The 21,281-nt window shown below is 38.5% G+C and overlaps 2 protein-coding genes across 2 annotated transcripts in view; one reads left to right on the plus strand and one right to left on the minus strand.

Annotated features, from left to right (window-relative positions):
• LOC124621903 (N(4)-(Beta-N-acetylglucosaminyl)-L-asparaginase-like) overlaps positions 1-6,532 on the plus strand; it is a 144,478-nt gene extending 137,946 nt beyond the window's left edge. The window contains exon 6 of the mRNA XM_047147397.1: positions 6,272-6,532. Coding sequence (XP_047003353.1) covers positions 6,272-6,500 — 229 coding nt within the window. The 3' untranslated portion in view covers positions 6,501-6,532. The remainder of the gene's footprint in view (positions 1-6,271) is intronic.
• A 7,477-nt stretch (positions 6,533-14,009) lies between these two features.
• The window catches only part of LOC124622085, a 65,694-nt gene continuing 58,422 nt past the window's right edge, over positions 14,010-21,281 (minus strand). The window contains exon 4 of the mRNA XM_047147661.1: positions 14,010-17,886. Within this exon, the coding sequence (XP_047003617.1) occupies positions 17,273-17,886 (614 nt within the window). The 3' untranslated portion in view covers positions 14,010-17,272. The remainder of the gene's footprint in view (positions 17,887-21,281) is intronic.

Consider the following 21,281-nt stretch of genomic DNA (forward strand, 5'->3'; position numbering starts at 1 on the left):
ATGATGTCTTTGTTTGGGAGACAAGGCTGTGGGCAGTTGGTTAGTTGGTTGGAGGTGTTGCTCATCAACAACATTTGGTGGAATCACAGTAACCAATACAATGGGTCATGAAGGTATAGTTGTGTTTGTGAATTATCAGAATGTTGCCAGTATCCCTCACTAATCTGATATTAGAGAAACACATCTCCATGGCACAGTCATCCCTGAACTACCTCTGCTCTCTCTCTCTCTCTCTCTCTGCAAGGTAGTTTTACTGTGAAATCCCAACTATTGAGCTCTATCTCCTAAATTGAAGCCATTGACCCCCAACACGTGAAAGAGCAGTCAGCACATCACCTCCTAAAGTTTGTCAATTTATTGACATTTTATCCCCATCTGAAAGCACCACTATGTACCAATACCCATCCAACCTCAGAGATTCCCCTCGTTGCACCCAAATCTAGCCTTACTGACCTTTTCCATCTTCCACATCCACCAAAGCTCCCTCTCAACTTACAGCTTAAATGAACTTAAACACTATTACAAACTGTCCACCAGAAGCCTTATGTCTACAGAAGTTTCATTCCTATCGAAAGTTCTTGCTTTCAGTCCTGCACTCAAGTTCAATCATGCTGGACTTTTCAAAGACTTACTCTCCTCTCGATCAATGCAGAGAAACACTTTTTTCCCCACTGAATCCTGACCCTGAATCTTTCCATGTTCATACCACCATCCAAACATGACACTCTCGCTCCTCCTGCCTAACCACTCCCTGATAACTTTCTGGGAAATTCTTACCTTCAACTGGCCTCCTCCTCCTTTCCCAGGAGTACAAGCCTCTCAGCACAGGAAATAACAGCCATTCTCAACCCCCAAGACAGATCCTTCACACAGAGAAAGGCTTCACTACTGCCTTGACCAATTACAGAGAGTACTTTGACCTATAAGCACTGTCATAGTGATCCCATCCCAGAAGTCCAGCATATCCTCCAATCCCTCCTAAAATCCTTAATCCTATCCTAGAATCAGTCTCCAGTGTCCATCTTCCTCCTTAGCCCAATAACACCACCTGCACATGTACCTAAATGCTTCCCAACAATGTTATGAAAAGGATAGTTGCAATTCACCATATAGTGGAGATGCTGAGTCACAGATAGGCAAAACAAAAAACTGTCAGAAAGTGAGCTTTCGGCCAACGAGGTGTTTGTGGGAAATAGACAACATAAACTACATGGTGAGTAGCACTATCATTTTCATATTATTTACATTCCATTGTTTCTTAAATGTTTCCCAAGATCCACAACCCCAACAATCCTGGATGTCTCATTAGTGCTGGTTACTTTGCTCCCACTGAAAAATATCTGCTCTACTTGATCAACACTTCCAACCAAGTGCCTGCAGCTTTACCTCCCATATTAGTTACATAAACCACATGCTTTACTGATTCTCAACCATTCCCATTGTATTAGTTGTCCTGGGGGGGAACAGTATTTATTCATATGGAATTACGAACAATGCAGTGAATTGAGACTTTTTATGATTCTTGAAAGACGTACATAAAAATACACAGAGAAAACATTTATCATCAACATAATCGTATTTAAAAACAACAAAATTAAATTTGTTATGTATATTATCCTTTGTTCTGTGTTAAAAATATTAATAACTGTGAAACAGTCGAATCATTTTATGTAATTGCTCTTTATGGTGGATGAGTATAGATGTGAGAGACATTGCAAGTGTACTTATGTTGCATTTTGGTTAAATATATGTGCTCATTTGTATATCTTTAGCATCCCTTTATGTTAGGAAACTAATAACATATTTTTCGTAGAATTGGAACATGCAATATAGCATGAGCATAGGACTAATTGTTGTCAGCCATTTGCACGGCTGCAACATTTTATTTGAATATTGCCCGCATTAAGCAGCATAGAGCTGCAGAAATAACTTACAAAGTTTGCGCTTTAATTATATGAAATGAAAGGATCGTATGGCATTTCTGGCCAGGAGGCCCCCATCCGGAGAAGTTCGGCTGCCGAGTGCGAGTCCTTTTCCAGTCAATGCCACGTTAGGTGACTTGTGTGCTGCCGATGAGGATAAAATGATGGTGAGGACAACACAACACTCAGTCCACAAGTGGAGAAAATCTCCAACCCAGCCGGGAATCGAACTAGGGCCCACTGCATGGGAGGCAAGCACGTAACCGCTCAGCTAAGCAGGCGGACACTTTAATTATACTATTTAACTTCAGTGCCACTTTAATTCATTTTCAATGATTAATAGCAGCTTTTATTAAAATCTTGTGGTTGCCACATAATGGGTATCTTTTATCTCCCCCTATGTAAATTCACATAAATTAACGTACTTCGAAATGATTAGTGATAAACATGCCATATCCGAATATTTCTCTACGCAAACCCATGGCATTAAAGCAATATTAATTTCAATGAAATTGCAGTGCAAAACGAACTTGAGATATTTTGTTAACATACGAGCTAGTATGGTGCCTCACACCGCTTTCTACATGTTTCATATTGCTGCATTAAACCTTCAAATATTAGACCTACTAAAGAAAAGAACTGTGTAATTTGCCCATGATAAGTTTTGTTGGAAGTTTAGAGCGTGTGGCGTCATTTGATGTGTAATTATACATATATGTGTCTACAAATCATACAGTTTAATGAACTGCACATGTACACACAATTAAATCACACTACTTGATGTACAGAATGGATCACAACAAAATACATAATAAAAACAGCACACTAACACCCCATGTTTGGCACCAGTGTGCTGCTTTTTTATTTTTTAATGCGTGTGTCGTGTTTTGTTCCATGCAAGTGGTAGCCTTTAATTGTGTGGACTTGTGCAAATGAACGCCTCATTCACTTAAAAAAAAAGAAGGCAATCACATCTCTACTGTTAAAACTCTTCAGACCTGCAGTGGCTTTCACTGTATCACCAGGATACTGCACAATTGCAGCAGTGACCCAGCTGTTACCATGCTGAGGTGTATCTTTCTGCGTAAATGCAAAATTCAGAACCCACCTGCAAAATACTGACGAGCCTTGTTGCACTCAGACGTTACCACTTGTAGTAACCTCTATAGCACCAATGGCCTTATAGAACATCACGCGAGAATGCCTAAATCTCTTCCTATAGTAGGGCACCTCCGTTTGCATCCAGTGCTGTTGCACATGCAGCTGATTCTGTCTTTCCAGATTCATTACTTATATAGCCTCACGCTGGCCTTCAGCCTTCAGCTTCTGCCCAGACCAGATGCAGACTAAAATCCCGCATGTCCCCAGTAAAACTAGAGTCTTGTGCAAGTGCCACATGCAAAGTGATGTCAGCGTAATACTGTGCATGTGCCCATCATGTGCTGCAGCTCACAGAGGTGCCTCACACAGAGAGCATCCGAGAGTGCCCCTGAGAGCTACAACATCAAGAAGAATCACTTCTCAGCTTCTCGGCTGATCGACACATGTGCAAATGAACACATATATTTAACAAAAATGCAACGTAATTACACTTACAATGTCTTTCATGTCCACCCTCATCCAAGATCAACACCAGAGTAAGTAATTACATAAAATCATTTGACTGTTTCACAGTTACTAATATTTTTTAACATAGAATAAAGTGTAATATACATAATAAATTGATATTGTTTTTAAATACAATTATGTTGAATAATAAATGTTTTTTCTGTGCATTTTTACGTATGTCTTTCAAGAATCATAAAAGTTTTAATTCATTGCTTTGTTTGTAATTCCATATGAATAAATATTGCTCTCCCCAGGGCAAACAGTACACCGCCTCATTATCATTTGTATCCCTACTTGTTACTGTTGATACCACCTTCAGATACATCATCTCCCTTTATACATTACCTTGCTGCTTCCAAACAGTGTTATTCTGATTCCAAACCCACCACATCACTCCTTATACATCCACATCCTGACACACAACCACTTCTCCTTTTGCAGCATGGGAGCACCCTCCTTTGCTAACCTGTTTATGGGCCATTTAGAGGGAACCTTCACAAGTACCCAAAATCACAATCCCTTATCTGGTTTACATTCACTGATGGTATCTTCATTGTTTGGACACAAAACCATGACACCCTATTCTCATTCCTCAAAAGGCTCCACACTTTCCCTCTTACCTGATTAACATGCTTCCCACACTTCTTCTTGCACACTGACCTTGTGACCTCACAAATTCTTGGCCGATGCATGTATGTACTGTCACAACTGGTGAGAGTTTAGCACCACAAATTCGATTTTACCCAAGAAAGTTTGGGAATGCAAATACTTACCTTTGTTCTTGCTCATCTCCATGAAGCTGAGAATATGTTACTTATTCCTCCAGGTTCTGAACAGCACCTTTGCAGTGTTAGCATTATGGATATTTTTTAAAAAGCAGAAGTAAGTTTTAAACTTCTCTGAGTTTCAGTATTTCACCTTCTGGGCACCAAACTTGTCGCACTTTCACATAGCCAGTATACTTTCCACATATGATCTTACTTATTATATTAGTGTAACTGATGGTTGTCAAAATTTAAATAAAATTACAGAATAACTTTAATATTTTGCTAACGTTTCCCAATTTATGTGCAATGAAAGCCTTCCATTTCAGTTGAATTTAGCTTTCCTTTTTACAATAGTTTATTTGGATTGGTCGTTATTTTCTTGTGAACATGACATTTTAATTTTATATATTGTTTTGGTGTTACAAAAATTCAAAACTAAAGGGAGAATTGCTGTGTATGTGAATTGAGCATGTTTCTAAAATTTGATGTAAGATGTAAAATCAGAATTTGAGACTTGCATTTTATCCAATTTTAACAGAATCTATAATAGTCTGGAGTTAGGCTACTTGCTGATATATAAATTATTGCAAGATAACCAATTTTTATAAACACACAAAATTCAAATCTGTTTCAGAAAAAATTGCATCTGAGTGAATTCATTTTTAATCTGATTTGACTTTTCTATTTCTTACACAAGATGTGCCATTATCTAAGTATATTAAGACTCGATTACAAATAAACAGCTTTCTTAGATGTGATATATAAATATATAAGTGCCTGTAACTACCACATGTAAGAAAACATGCTGTCTTTGAAAAATGTACAAAAATATAAAGCACAAATTATATGACCCCATGACAATAAATTTCTACACATAAATGACTTTTGTCTGCCAACATTTGTGCATAAAAAAAACCTATATGTCAATGTTCGATACATGGCCTATTTCATCACAACTGTGACCTCTCTGATGATGGCTCTGTTTAAATGTCTGTCTAACCATCAACAGTATTTGTATTTTGATAGCTCCCAGCTTTCACACAACAAATTATCACTTCCATGCAGTCTGGCCACCCATGTCTGTAGTGCCGAGAAATCCCTTGCCTACTATGCTGAATTTCTTGCTAAGAACTTTAATTACTTTCTGCAACAATCACAACAATTTCAATACAATATTACTGGTTTCAGCCTTCACTGACTATTTTTATATGGTTGACTCCTATATGCTTTCGATGCTTAACAACTCGTGTCACTTGGATCCTCCTCCAACACCTACTTCTTTGAATTATGTAGATGGGAGTTGTTTTTGCAGCACACTCTCTTTTTGCCATCTCCCCTTCCTGTTTTGTATCTACCCATCCCAGTTCACTCCTCCAAGTCATCATGTGTTGCACACAACACCCAGTCTATGGCCGGAATGGGCTCACCAGTGCCAATGTTGCATGTCTATCCGACACAAAGCAGCATGATTTAGTAGTCAAATGGTGGCAGCTGCATTGTCAATGGTTTTATTCACTGTAGTTACTGTAACACGTGGTTGATGGTGGAAGAATATTTTCACCATACATCTTCAGTGATGTGTTAAGTTCATTCATGGATGTATGCAGACAGAAACAAAATTTCAAAGCTGCATTATATTCACTAGCCATGTTATGTTTTAGCACTATTATCATTCAGAAGCTGTGTTCCCTTTTCTCTGGGCTTCGTAGACAAATTTTAATGTTGCTAACTTGATCTGTTCTTAATTTACTGCATAAACCTGAATAGCAGAAGCGTTGAGTCAGCACTTTTCAACAAGTCAGTACTTAATGCTTTCAGTGAGTTGTCGCCTTTGCACCTAAATTATTTAAATTACTCCTCATTATTTATTGACTTGCACTCAAAAATAGTGGTACAGGGTCTAAGTTTCATCATGTAAATATTATGTGGTGTTCATGATGCCTGCTAAAATTAAACTTGTCCTTTTTTCCCCAGCTTCCTTGCAGTTGAGCTGCTACGTAATGGTTCATCGCCCTCACAAGCTGGTGAAGTTGCTATTCGGAGGATAGGTTCCTACTATCCTGAATTCAAAGGTGGTATTGTAGTTGTACGAAACAATGGAGAGTATGGTGCAGCTTGTCATGGATTGGACTTCTTCCCATTTTCAGTTAGGAACTTGTACTTAAGTGAAGTAACTGTTCAAAATGTGAGCTGTGTTTCCTAAGCATACTAATAAAGTTTCCTAAATTATTTTGACGTTGAGCTTTGATTTAGAGAGAGAGAGAGAGAGAGAGAGAGAGAGAGAGAGAGAGAGAGAGAGAGAGAGAGTGCACAAAGAAACCTTCCCTGCCACTTATGTAATGGTTACAAGATAAATATGTAGCATATGTAATCCGTGTACATGACGTAAATGCCCCAGAAATAAAGCTGTGTATAAAATATTCCTTAACTATCCACAAAGATAGAGAACACTGATCTTAGATTCTGTGAGTCTTAGTTACGTTTTTTGTCCTTCATATTTTTAAAAATCTGAAACTCCATTCATTCATATTATTTTATTCACTGTTCAGCAGAGTCATTATTGTCAGCACTTGAGAGCTACATTTCTTTAATGTACGAGGCGGGACCCAAAAATAACCGGAATTTCTTTCTAGAAAACATATGCTTTATTGTGTTCAAATACAACCTTAATCGCCTTCGAAGTACTCTCCATAAGCATTAATACACTTGTTCAGACGTTAATTCCATGTTCGAAGCACCTTTTAATTCATCCTCTTTGATACCTGCTAGCTTTTTCATGACATTGCATTTTACGTCTTCCACATCTGCAAAACGCTTCCCTCTCAAGTCTCTTTTCATCCTCGGGAATAGGAAGAAGTCCGAGGATGCTAAATCCGGCGAATAGGGCGCATGAGCCAAGGTAGTCGTCTTTGTTGAGGCCAAAACTGGCGAACGCTGAGAGCCGTGTGCGCGGGAGCGTTGTCGTGATGCAGGAACCACACACCAGAATCCCACAAACCCGGACGTTTTCACAACAAACTTCTGTGAAGCCATTTCATAACCTCCAAATAGAATTGTTGGTTTACTGTCTGGTTTTCAGGGACAAATTCAGAGGAAAAGAAAATATATATATCAACATCATTTTCGCATTCGATTTCCCTTGTAGAGTTTTTTTTGGTAGAGGGGAGCTGGGTGACTTCCATTGTTTCCCATTGTTCTGTTGTTTACTTTCTGGATCTTGCCCATAGCACCATGACTCATCACCTGCAATGATTTTGTTGAAAAAATGTGGATCATCTTTGAACGCATGAAAAAGGAACTGTTTGTAATTGCTATGACCTTAGGTTTCATGTTTTTGTGGATCATTTGTATGATTACTCGTAATAATGTGGAATGAGTCATTTTATAATCACATTACACACACATATGTAAATATGGCTACATACTGATCATATATGTAGTACTGTTGTGAGTTAATATTTTTTGCCTATCACCTTTACACATTACAACATTAGAAATTCTTCTACAGAACAGAATAGAAGGAGTTGTTAAGCAGAAACTTTTTCAGTTTATTTTCAAATTTAACTTTGCTGTCTGTCAGACATTTTATTCCACTGGTTAAGTGATCAAAAATTTTGGTGACAGCATTGTGCAACCCTTAAATTAATGTCAGGTAATGAATGTCATGGTCTATTCTGGTATTGCAATTCAGTATCTCATTGTCACTTTTGAACTGTGGTCGATTATGTGCAACAAACTTGATGAGGGAAGTGGTCACAATGCCTAACTCCTTAAACAGATATCTACAAGATGACTGTGGGTGAGCAGCACATATTATTCTTACAACACTGTTTAGAGAAATGAACACTTTCTTTGTTGAAGTTGACTTACCCCAGATGGTCATCATCATTGTGGCCCCAGAACATTATTCCATATTGATCTGTGCATGGTACCACTATGTTCCAAAAAAGCCACACAAGAAAATGTGATTTTTCTGGAGGTCATATCTCGGGTTCTATTGGCACAGAGATAAGGGATCGAGTGGTTTGGATAGCCCTTGGCCTAGCAAACATTTTTATGCCTATCAGAAGAATTGCTAAGTATGATGTCACAATTTAAACATTACACACTTCCTCCAGATCAGGAAACTAAGCAAATCAGTTGGTTCTTTTGCATTATGTGCATTCTAGGGTAGGCTTTAGGCAGCTTATAAAAGCACCAGTTATGAAGCTTTGCACAGATGTGTTGAGCAACGTCTCTTGTATCCCCGTTGATTGCGTCACGTTGCTCTTTTCAGTTCTGAGAGCACAGTGACCACATAAGGATGCCTAGTAAATAGTGTCTCCTACCAAGTGTGTGAGCCTGGCGAGAGATTTTGCCTGATTTAATGCAGCCCACATAATACAACTGTCATGGATTTCCTTCTTGATGACAGTTCTCAGGCGCACTCTGCAGGGGCAATGAAGATGCTCCTGTGGCTTGTTCAATTGGGAAGTGTTTGATCACCCACAATAGAGCCCATAATTGCCTCTCCCTCAGTTTCAGCTCTGCTGACATGAATCTCTGGCTATGAAGAAAGCATTTTGGCACAGACAATGAGCTGCAGACCAGTATAGAGAATTGACGGCAAGCACAAGCAGCTGCCTTCTGTGGCAAGGGTACTGGAAAGTTGGTACAACGCTATGACAGTTGTCTTAGTTGGGACAGTGACTATGTAGAGAAGAAGTAGCTGGAAGGTGTAGCTAACTGTTGTAAATAAAACATTTTTGATTTTTACAATGGTTTCCATTTCATGACCAAAGAGACCTTGCTTTCCGAATACCCCTCTTAGTTTTAAATGACATAGTGAACACATGGCAAGGATTCTGACGTAGCCAAACTGTGTGTGTGTGTGTTTTTCCACCAATAAATCTGTATGGTTTGATATCTGTGTATAATGGGCCCTTTGTGCCCAAACGGGTGGTCTTCACCTGGAAGTTATTCAGTGGTGTCACCTGGTGACATCAGCACCTTATAAAATATTATTTTATCATCCAAAATTCTTTGTATTTTCAAATCAAACACAGCATTTTTTGGTATACTGTAGGTTTAGCCAAAAATATCTGGCATCGGCAGCCAGAGACAGTGGTATGAAGGCCTTTTTGGCTGAAAGTTTACTTGTTTGACAGTCTTTTTGTTTTTCCTATCTGTGAATCAACATCTCTGATATAGTGTGTGGCAATCTGTTCTTTTCATAATATTGGTATTTTAATGTAAAGTAGTCCAAAGTGAACTTGCGTTGGATGGGAGACAGTTTTATGTTAGCCTTGTATTATGCATACTCATTTGTTGTTTACATGTTTCGAAGTATACTGGCAAACTGTCAAAACTTTACTAACCTACATAATTCATTTTATATAAGCAGCGGACCCTACTGTAATTGGGAGGGGGGGGGGGGGGGGGGGGGGAGAAGGGAACCAGCTGAAAATTGCTTCTGTTGGAACATATGAAAAGGTGAGTTTGCACTCCTTTAAGACTGACAGAAAAGTGAGGAAGCAGCTGTCTCAAACATCATTCTACCTTCTCAACAAAAAATTTTGGTATGCAAACATATTCACCTTTTCTTTTTGCTGAAAGAGAGTAGTAGAGTGATGGAGACAGAGGAGGAGAAGGCAACAGTGATGGTAGGAAAGAGAAATGGATGAAGGCAATAGCAGCAGGAGCCTGAGAGAGTGGAAGTAGTGAAGGTCAGTGAGAAACCGCGTCAGTAAAAAAGAAAAAGAGGTGGATGGAGATAGTAGCAGGGGGGGGAAAAAAAAAAAAAAAAAAAAAAAAAAAAGAGAGAGAGAGAGAGAGAGAGAGAGAGAGAGAGAGGAGTGGAAACCGTAGGTGGGCTTTGCGGCATCAGGACACCCCGTCCTGACTGGCGAACTTGAACACAAAGAGTTTGCCCACTTTCTCCATCCCCTATACTCGCGTATCAGAAGGTTTATAGTCTAGGGGTCAAAACCTTGAGCCAACCATCCCCAAGGGCATGTGTGGAGAAGAGACAATGGTGGTTGAAGAGAAAGACCGCAGGCTGTAAGCAAGCAAGAAAGAGAGTGAGTGCCAATAGGAGACAAAGACAATTGGCAGTGGGACAGAGAGACAGCGAATGTGGCAGAAGAGAAGACTGTAGTAACGAAGAGCGAGAGAAATAAAGATAGGAGAAAGTGTCAATGATAGGGAGAAGCTGAGTATAAAGGATTCACTATGAAAAAGAGATTGGGTAAAAGAATTTAGAACATTCTATTTTATAAGAATGCAAATATGATCATGTGCCTGAATGTTTTGTGAGGAAGGTAGAGTGAGGATAGAGGCAGCTGGTTCTAAATGAAAATGCTCTAAATATGTTAACTTACTGATTTCTCTCTTTCCCAAGATTTGCAATGATTCGAAGTGCAAAATATGGCTTAACTATGTTGTTTTAGGAATTCCAAAATATGCCCATTCCTGTTTAAATTCTCATCAGTATAGGGACACAAAAATCTTGACAGTTCTACAGTAGACATTATTTCCTCATTTATTTATTTTTCAGCTAATTCAATCTATACAAGATGTAGCCTCTTTAAGTTATTAATTTTTAAGAGGTGTTTCTATGCATCTCTGTCCGCTGCTGTCTTCTGCCAGTTGAAGCCCACAACTTTCCTGAGTTCCTTATCCCAGCGATCAGGTGGTCTCCGTTTTTCTCTGGGACTCCACTCTAAAAACTGATTTTGTCCATCTTCCATCCTCCTTTCGTGCAATATGTCCTGCCCACTGCCATTTTAGAGCCTTAACCCGTTCTATAATATCTTTTACTCCTGTTATAGCTCGTATGTCTTTTCTTTTCTGCTGATCTTTCTTAGTGAGACCTAACATTGACCTTTCCATAGCTCTCTGAGCAGTTCTAAGTAAGTTTCCTTTTGAAAAATTCATTTGAAGTTCAGTTTTCACACCCGTACGTTAAAACCGATAAGGCATTGATCAAAAACTGTGTTCTTTATGTAGACTGGCATGTCAGATTTGAAAACTGTTGCATTCCTTCCATAAGCCCTCCAACCCAGTTTAATTCGATGAAAAATTTCAGGTTTCAAATCTCCTTTTGTGTCAATTAATTGCCCCAGATAAACTTATTCTGTAACATTGTTTAGGACTTGTCCTGCAGCTACCCACTTACTAAGCATTACCTTAGTTTTGGAGTGATTTATTTTAAGTCTAACTGCCTGGCAATGATCTGTTAAGTCTTTTATAGAGGACTGCATTTCCATCTTACTGTTAGCTAGGACCACTATATTATCAGCAAATCTCAAGTTGGTGAGCCTTTTACCAGTTATCCTTATTCCTCTGTTGTTCTAAATCATTTTTGACATAGCCATCTCGAGAACTGCTATAAATAACTTCAGGGATACAGGATCACCCTGCTTTACTTCTTTTCCAATGGGAAATTCACACTTGTTTTTTTCCTATGTTGATAGATGCTACAGATGTGTCATAAATGTTGCACAGTATGTTTATACACTTTGTTCCATTCCTTGCTCGGCCAGTGCTTGTATGACTGTAAAGTGATCAAAGGCTTTCTCGAAGTCAATGAAGGCTATGCTTAGTGGCATTTCATACTCATTTGCTTGACTAATTACCTCACGCAGTGTGTTTATATGGTCAGTTGTAGTGAAACCACTGTGGAATCCAGCTTGTCCTATGGTCTGGGCAGTTTCCACTACCATTTTAATGTGATTTATCAGGACTTTAGTGAACACTTTATATATAACAGAAAGTAAGCTAATGGGGCGGTAGTTCTTCAGATCGTGAATACTTCCCTTCTTATGTAGTAAGATTATGTTTGCTTTGTTCCACCAGGTCAGGATGCTGCCATTCTGTATACACAAAGTAAAGACTTTAGCCAGATGTTTCTCAGTTTCCTCCCCTGTAAGCTTGAGTATGTCAATTTTCAGACCACCATGACCCCCCAGCTTTACCATTCTGCATCTCGTTTATAGCTTTTCTTATTTATTCGGGGAGGATTTTGGGGACTTCATCACCATCATCTGCATAAGGTTTTCCTAGTGGTTCATGTGTTCTTCCATACAATTTTTTTTTATTTCTTCCATTTCTGTTTTCCTCATATTGTATCATTGATGAAGTAACTCTAGATGTGCAGAATGAGTATGTTGTGTCGTTTTGAAATTGAGTGAAACCATTCACAGAAACCCATTCAATAACACTTTTAAGAACATTATTTACTATTTTGTGTGTGTGTGTGTGTGTGTGTGTGTGTGTGTGTGTGTGTGTGTGTTTGGACTGGTTACAATACTAACATTATCTGCAAAAAGAACTAATTTTGAAACTTCCTGGCAAATCAAAACTGTGTGCCGGACTGAGACTCGAACTTTGGACCTTTGCCTTTCGTGGGCAAGTGCTCCACCCACCGAGCTACCCAAACACAACTCATGACCTGTCCTCACAGCTTTACTTCTGTCAGTACTCCATCTTCTTCTTCTTACCTCTTCATCATCTGCAGAGCTAGATGGCATATAAACTGGTAATACTGTGATGTTTGCGGGCTCCGTCTCCATCTTGGCTAAAATAATGCATTCACTGTGCTGTTCATAATAGCTTACTTGCACTCTTATGTTCTTATTCATTGTTAAACATTCTCCTGAATTACCTCAATTTGATTTTGTATTTATAACTCTGTATGTAGTGCTGCTCCTCTTGGCACCAAACTTCACTAATTCCCGCTTATCTAAATTTAACCCATCCCTTTCCTTTTTTTAATTTTTCTGACCTACCTACTCAATTAAGACATCTACCATTCCACACTCCAATCCATGGAATGCCAGTTTTGTTTCTCCTCATGACGACATCCTCGTAAGTAGCTCCTGCCCAGAGATCTGAACGGGGGACTGTTTTACCTCCGTAATATTTAAGACGATGCTATTGTCATTTAATCACAAAGAAGAGATGCATGCTATTGGAAAAAATTACAGTTGCAATTTCCCCTGCTTTCAGCCATTCGCAGTACCAGCACAACAAGGTCATTTCAGTTGCTGTAACAAGGCTGCTTTGCCTCTACAAGAACCACACATTTGTCTGGTCCCTCAACAGATATCCCTCCATGGTGGTTGTACCTATGGTACAGCTAACTGTGTTACTGAAGCACGTAAACCTCCCCACCAGTGGCAAGGTCCATGGTTCATGGGGGTTGGGGGGGGGGGGGGGTGTTATGGCTCTTTATGGGATGTAAAATATAGATACTTCTTGATATATGTTGGCTAATGCATTCTCTAAGATTCAACACAATAAAAGGCTACATGAATGGAAATGTCCACAGGCAAACCTGCAATACAAATTAAATTGTGGTTAAACAGTAAAAACATCATATAGAACTGATTTAGTTCACTTACATTATATGAAACTGACTTGCGCAACTGCTCAAAGTGGCTACACAGATAGTATGTAATGCTAGTTGAAAATTAGTCTGCAGGTATTTTTGGAAGGATTAGATTCAGCGAAAGTCTGTTTCAAGCATTACATACACACTGCCTGACCAGCAACTGTATCATGCCTGAGTCATTCTAGTTTCATTTTCAGTAATAGAGTTAACCAAAAGCTGACATGAAGTGAAATGTGTGCTTTCCTAGGACGCCTCATATGTTGGAATCTACCTTTCACTGTTACATTGTTTCATGGTGTAATTTGTATATACCATATTATATCAATAATGTACAGTATAAACTCTGTGCATGTATCCAAATGTCAATTATATATTTACAAGTACACTTACTACAGTGATAAGTGTAGCACAATGACATTATTTGGCATCATGGTGAATTAATGAACACTGTTGCAAACATGCAACATTTAATGTGAGCATCTAACATGGCTTCATTTGAGGTCTCAATTTTGTTGAGATGTTACACAGCAAAGTTCATAAAATCCATTTCAGTGATTATGACACAATTTTATAACTTGTAGAATGTGTCAAGAATTGAAAAGGTATGCAGTATTCAGATCAGCGCACACAGCACCTTTATAACACAAAAATCAAGTAAGAAATTTTTTCTTATCAAAATATCTTACATATAATTAAACAATAAACATTTTTAATCTCACTGTTAGAAGCAGAAGGTAATGGATATAAATTTCATGTGACTCACATTTAGATACATCCAGGTGTTAGTTCACAGCAAAGCTTCAGAGTCGAATGTACAAACTTTAGAATGTGATGATAATTTAAGCTCAATACAAGCCATAAAACCTGTGGCATACCAAATGCGTAAAATGGGCGTATAAAATTGTAATGTCTTTAACTGCTGATCAAAGACATGCAGATGTCTCGTTTGCAAATATTATTTCATGTAATTGTGCAGAGTTTTTGCGTGAACGTTTAAAGGAGATGAAAAGAAGCACTTCTGTTATATGACAAGTGTCACACGTTTGACACTGGACTTCTCTTAGGCCAACATTCACAGTTGTTTTGACTGCTTCACATGCAGCACATTGACACTGGAATCTGATTTGCAACACAGTAACATTTTATTGCTATTAAAGGTTAAGTTGTCATTACCCTGAATGTAATTAAATGTTATGTATTGCGCACATAGGTGGAGAGATTATACTACTGGTGACAAATCGCTGGAAACAGTAACAATTGTACAATACTTTGGAGTAACCATTCAGAGTGACCTAAAATGCGACTTCCACATAAAACTGACTGTACGAAAAGCACATGTCAGGCTGAGATTCAGTGGGAGGATCTTAAGGAAAAGTAAATAATCTCCAAAAGGAGTGATTTTACAAAACACGTGCATCATGATCATCATGTTCTCCTGACATCACTCTTACAGATTTCTTTTTGTTGGGTGAGATGAAGCATTTGGTGTAAGAGATACAGATAACAACTCCAGAAGGGTTGGTTGCCTGTTTGGCTGAAGCTACAACTTTTATTTGTGAAACATCTGGTGGTTTAGTTCAGACAATCATTAGGACACAGATGCAGCTTGTGCCATAACATAAATGGATGACGTTTTCAACAATATCTCTAATACAATATTCCTCACATGTAAGTCTGAACACTATCTCTGAACATTGCTAGTGTCAAAACCTTCATGGAGTCGTGGTGGGGAAACGGTACATGCTCTGCCAGTGGTAGCTGGATATCAATTCAAACCTTGGTGAATGCAGAAACAGAGGGACCTGCCAGGAGGGAGAGCCGCCTGAGGAAGAGTAACCCAAATCAATGGTACAGAGAACAAAATGTGACAGACAGACTACAGACAGGACAAGGACAAACAATGTTACAACAGTGAGGTGCTACGCAAATCAGTCGCCACAGTGATGACAACAAGATCAAGAGCTGCGGAGAGATCAATCCAAGATGAAACCAAACAAAGTATCCAGATGACACGTAGGCACTTATCCAACAGTTCTAGTATAGCGAAGATTGATTCGTAGGCATCAAACAAGAGCATCAGAGGCGCACTTGCCGTGGTGCCCTATATCGACTGCTGAGGTCCATCTCCTCCGTTGGGCATTCAACCTCTGCAGCACCCAATACCAGAGTACACATGATATTTTTGACACATAAGTGTTTTTTTATCTCCTCTAAACACTCAACAATTTTGTATACATAGTTTTTTACACTTTGTATGATGGACAAGGAACAATAATGACCAGAGACAGATAAAATTATGAAGTTTTGTGTCCTAAATGAACTGTAACTAATTTAAAAACAAACAAACACATGACCAAAAACAGAAGGAAATATGTTTAAACCAATTTGAATTATCTTCTGAAAACTGGGGAATATGCATGTGAATTAAATGATATCAATTTGATACATTTGTAGATTACACAAAAAGCAATATAATTTTTAAATATTTGCAGCCATTCTTTCTCAGTTGCTACTTCAGTTATGTTTATCAACAAGTTAAGCATAAATATTATCAGTCTTTTGCAACAGAATGTTTGTTTCATTTTCAACCACGCACATTCTACATATTCATATTAGGTATTAATTGACCACTATACTATGGCACTTGGGGGGCGAGGGCACTTCGATCAGTGTATTGTGAGTTTTTATCATGAGGACATGCTGAACCACTTAATAGTATGTGCACAGCTGACCTGAAAGCATTGACACTGTGATGCATTTTCCATAATCACCAGTGTACTTGTTTACTGTTAAGGTCACAGTGTGTTCCAATAGTGGCCAAGGAAGGCCCAGTGCAAATAATTTTGTTGGGTAGTACTCTCGGTGGTTTTCATGTTTACTATTCGTAAAAAATTACTGATGATACCCCATATCAGTAGGTGGAAACATATCTGACTGGAAAGAAATAAAACAATGGAAACTCCAGGCTACTCACCATAAAGACGGTATGTTGAATGGCAGACAGGCACAATGAAAAGACATTTCCACATTAGCTTTTGGCCAGAATCTTCACAGAACCTTCATCAGAAAAGGAAACAAACACCCCCCACGCGCACACACACAAATTGCACCTCAAGCACATGACTGTCACTTCTGGCAGCTCAGACTAGCACTCTGCTCCAAACTACCGCAAATGGTGTGTGCTTACATGTGTGTGTGTGTGTGTGTGTGTGTGTGTGTGTGTGTGTGTGTGTGTGTTTTCCTTTTCTGACAGTCGTCAAAAGCTAACGTGTAAGTGTCTTTTCGTTGTACCTGCCTGCAACTCAATGTGGCATCTTTATGATGAGTAGCAATCTATCTTTTCCTTATACTGTTGAAGCAAAATAAACATTCTGATGCAAAAGACAGATAACATTTATTTTCCTTTTCTACACAATAAACATGACACAATGTTTGAGAAATCTGAATAGATGATGCACTAAAAAATTACAGTGACTTAAAATTTTACATAAAATCGCTTCACAAACTAAGAAGTCTTTCACATATAATGCCTTTATAAATAATTATTATTAAGTATTATATGGGGAAAATAACACACTAGTAAAGCCTTGTAATGGAACACACTAGTAAAATGCAGCAGCAGGGGCATATGCTCCACAAGAGTTCTGACTTAGGCCTACGGATCCCATCATTGCTGTACACGGAGGCTGATTGTGGACAAGGGGGTTTATAACACTGGCCTGGGGTGTGGAATAAGTGTGGAGGTTAAGCTGCATAGTGTGGTGTTGATGGTGCTGATGCAACATTTCACTTGGCTGATTCAGAGGCGGAAGATCTTGCAAATTCACTGGCAAAATATACATGTCAGGTGAAGAACTAGAATTTACTGGTGGCATCTGAAGATGCCCAGAACTTTCAATCACTCCATTATGACCATCAGAGACATTCACTATGTTTTGTCCACCTGTTACGTCACCAACAGAATCTTTGTCTCGACTGATTTTCTTAGGTGTCTTCTGTTTGCGCTCTGATTTGTTTGCTTGCTGGCTCATTTGAGACTTATCACTATCTTTGAAGGAACATAGTTTCTTTTTTAATGAAACAAAGTCATGTAATTTAAATTCCTCATGGAAGACTTTACTATACAACCAATGTTTTATAATTGGAGGTGGCCGGGTATCTTGTTTGCTATGAGAGTTTAGCCTTTCCTGATCTTCATACTGGCTTCCATCATTCCCTGTACAAAAAAATCACAGTTACCAACTCAAATTGTACACAATATGCAACAAGAAGTAACAAAACCATGAAAACATAGTACAGCTGTTGCACCTGACAACATAGCTATAGCATTTCAGTTATAAGCGGTGATATATAAACAACTAGTGTGATGAAAATAAAGCTTTCTCTGTTTACAATGTTTCCTATTACAAGGGTTAGAAGAAGTATGCAGTGACAGACATAGGCAGCTAACTGGGTTCAGAAGGAGAAGAGTGAATGGAAGGCAGAACAATATCTTTTCTTAGGATAGGTCTGTCCTCCTGTTCTCTTGTTTCCTACTTGCATTTCTTTAAACTTTCTAGGTTTTCTCTGCAACTAAATCCCCCTATAAAATTAAGCTGTCATTTCTAGACACCTTTCTAGTCACACCTTTCTAGTCTCATTTTTCCAGGGAGCAAAATTCTTACTCTCCCAGGTTACTGCCAGCAAATCGGTTTCCATGTACTAACGTCAGTGGAACATCAGACTTTTTGAAGGCACTACTTCATATATTAGTTTACTAATGATCTACCCTTTTTTGAGACATAGATATTTCATCAACATTTACTCAAATTTATTAACTACAATAGGTGTATAAGTAACTGTATCATCAACAGAAAATGTGGCATTAGTTCTCATATTGAAACTTCCTGGCAGATTAAAATTGTGTGCCAGACCAGGACTCAAACCTGTGACTTTTGCAGGCAAGTCCTTTACAGACTGAGCTATCCAAAGAACTACCCATGGCCCCCTGGTTCTGAGTTGAGTGTAAGGATTGATTCAGGTGATATATTGTAGTTGAGTATTGATTATTGAAGCAAAAGTCGATCATGACCACCAGCAAGACTTTTCAACCCTAACTTAAACTGATATTACATAAACTCTTTTTTTTTTTTAAAAAAAAAAAAAAAAAAATACATTTCACAGATGATGGCTTGATTCTATAGAATCTTCAGAAATTGTATTTTAGGATTGATGTAAGAAGTCCACATTTCGAATGTTGAAACAAGTTAAATTCACTACCCCATATTTCGCTACCAACAATTGAGGATCTACAATGACTAAAGCCAAAAATTGTCCGGTATCAATGAGAGAATTTATGATACAATACTGAAATTCAATTAAATGATTGTTTTCAAAAGTAATGTTCATTCAACTGATACTAGACAACACAAGATGATGTTTTACACCTACAACTATAACCCAGATGCTTAAGGTGAATTAATATTAATTTCACAATATTAAATCTTCTGTAACTTTGGGACATTATTATTATTATTGTTGTTGTTGTCTCCAGCCCAAAGACTGGTTTGATGCAACTCTCCATGCTACTCAATTTTGTGCAAGCCTCTTCTTCTCTGAGTAACTACTGCAACTTACATCCTTCTGAAACTGTTTACTGTATTCATCTCTTTGTCTCCCTCTATGATTTTCATACCACATGATTCCCTCCAGTACTAAACTGGTGACCCCTTGATGCTTCAGAATGCACCCTACCAACCGATTCCATCTTCTAATCAGGTTGTACCACAAATTTCTCTTCTCCCCAATTCCAATGGCAGCTTCTCATTAGTTATGTGATCTACCCATCCAACCTTCAGCATCCTTCTGTAGCACCACGTTTCAAAAGCTTCTATTCTCTTCTTGTCTAAACTGTTTATCATCCATATTTCACTTCCATACGTGGCTACACTCCACACAAATACTTTCATCAAAAAGGACTTCCTGACAGGTAAATCTATACCTGAGGTTAACAAATTTCTCTTCTTCAGAAATGCTTTTCTTGCCATTGCCAGTCTACATTTTATATTCTCCCTATTCCAACCATTATCAGTTATTTTGCTTCCCAAATAGCAAAACTCATTTACTACTTTAAGAGTCTCATTTCCTCCTCTGATTCCCCCAGCATCGCCTGATTTGATAAAACTAAATTCCATTATCCTCATTTTGCTTTTCTTGATGTTCATCTTATATCCTTTCAAGACTCTGTCCATTACGTTCAAGTGCTCTTCCATGTCCCTTACTGTTCGGACACAATTACAATGCCACTGGCAAACCTCAAAGTTTTTATTTCTTCTCCCTTGAATTTTATGCCTATTTCCTTTAATGCTTGCTCAATATTCAGATTGAGTAAGATCGGGGTTAGGCTACAATCCTGTCTCACTCCCTTCTCAACGACTGCTTCCCTTTCATGCCTCCGACTCTTGTAACTGCCATCTGGTCTCTGTACAAATTGTAAATAGCCTTTCGCTCCCTGTATTTTACCCTACCACCTTTAGAATTTGAAAGAAAGTATTCCAGTCAACACTGTCAATAGCGTTTTCTCAGCATACAGATGCTATAAACGTAGGTTTGCCTTTCCTTAACTACCTTCCATGAGAAGTCTTACGATCAGTATTGCCTCATGTGTTCCTACATTTCTCTGGAATCCAAACTGATCTTCCCTGAGATCGACTTGTACCAGTTTTACCATACTTCTGTAAGGGATTTGTGTTAGTATTTTCCAACTGTGACTTATTAAACTGACAGTTCTGTAATTTTCACACCTTTCAGCACCTACTTTCTTTGGAATTGGAACTATTATATTCTTCTTGAAGTATGATGGTATTTTGCCTGTCTCATACACCTTGCTTACCAGATGGAAGAGTTTTGTCACGGCTGGCTCTCCCAACGCTATCAGTAGCTCCAACAGAATGTTGTCTACTCCTAGGACCTTATTTTGATTTAAGCCTTTTAGTGCTTTGTCAAATTCTTCACGCAGCATCATATCTCCCTACTCATCTTCATCTATGCCCTCTTCCATTTCCATTATCTTGCCCTCAAGTACACCAAGTGTACACCATTTATATACTCCTTCCTTCTTTCTGCTTTCCCCTCTTTGCTTAGGACTGGTTTTCCATCTGAGCTCTTGATATTCATACAGGTGGTTCTCTTTTCTCCAAAGGTCTCTCTAACGTTCCAGTAACCTCTATTGATATATGCTTGTTCATCCTTACATATGTCCTCTAGACATTCCTGCGTAGCCATTTTGCACTTCCTGTCAATCTCAATTTTTAGATGTTTGTATTACCTGTCGCCTGCTTCATTTATTGACTTTTTATATTTTCGTCTTTCATTGATTAAATTCAATATCTCTTGTGTTACCCAAGGATTTCTGCTAGCCCTCTTTTTAAACAATAAATTGTGGTCATAGTCCACATCTGCCCCTGGAAATGTCTTACAATTTGAAACTTAGTTCCAAAATCTCTGTCTTGCCATTATACAGGGTGAAGAGAAATTCATGCACTTGGGCTTCGCAGCACAACTCCTCACATGCCAGTGATAAAAAAAAAAGTCTCTCACAAAATTTCGGCCAGTGAGTACATCCGGTAGAAA

The sequence above is a fragment of the Schistocerca americana genome, chromosome 7 (genome assembly GCF_021461395.2).
Source record: "Schistocerca americana isolate TAMUIC-IGC-003095 chromosome 7, iqSchAmer2.1, whole genome shotgun sequence".
Classification (NCBI taxonomy): domain Eukaryota; kingdom Metazoa; phylum Arthropoda; class Insecta; order Orthoptera; family Acrididae; genus Schistocerca; species Schistocerca americana.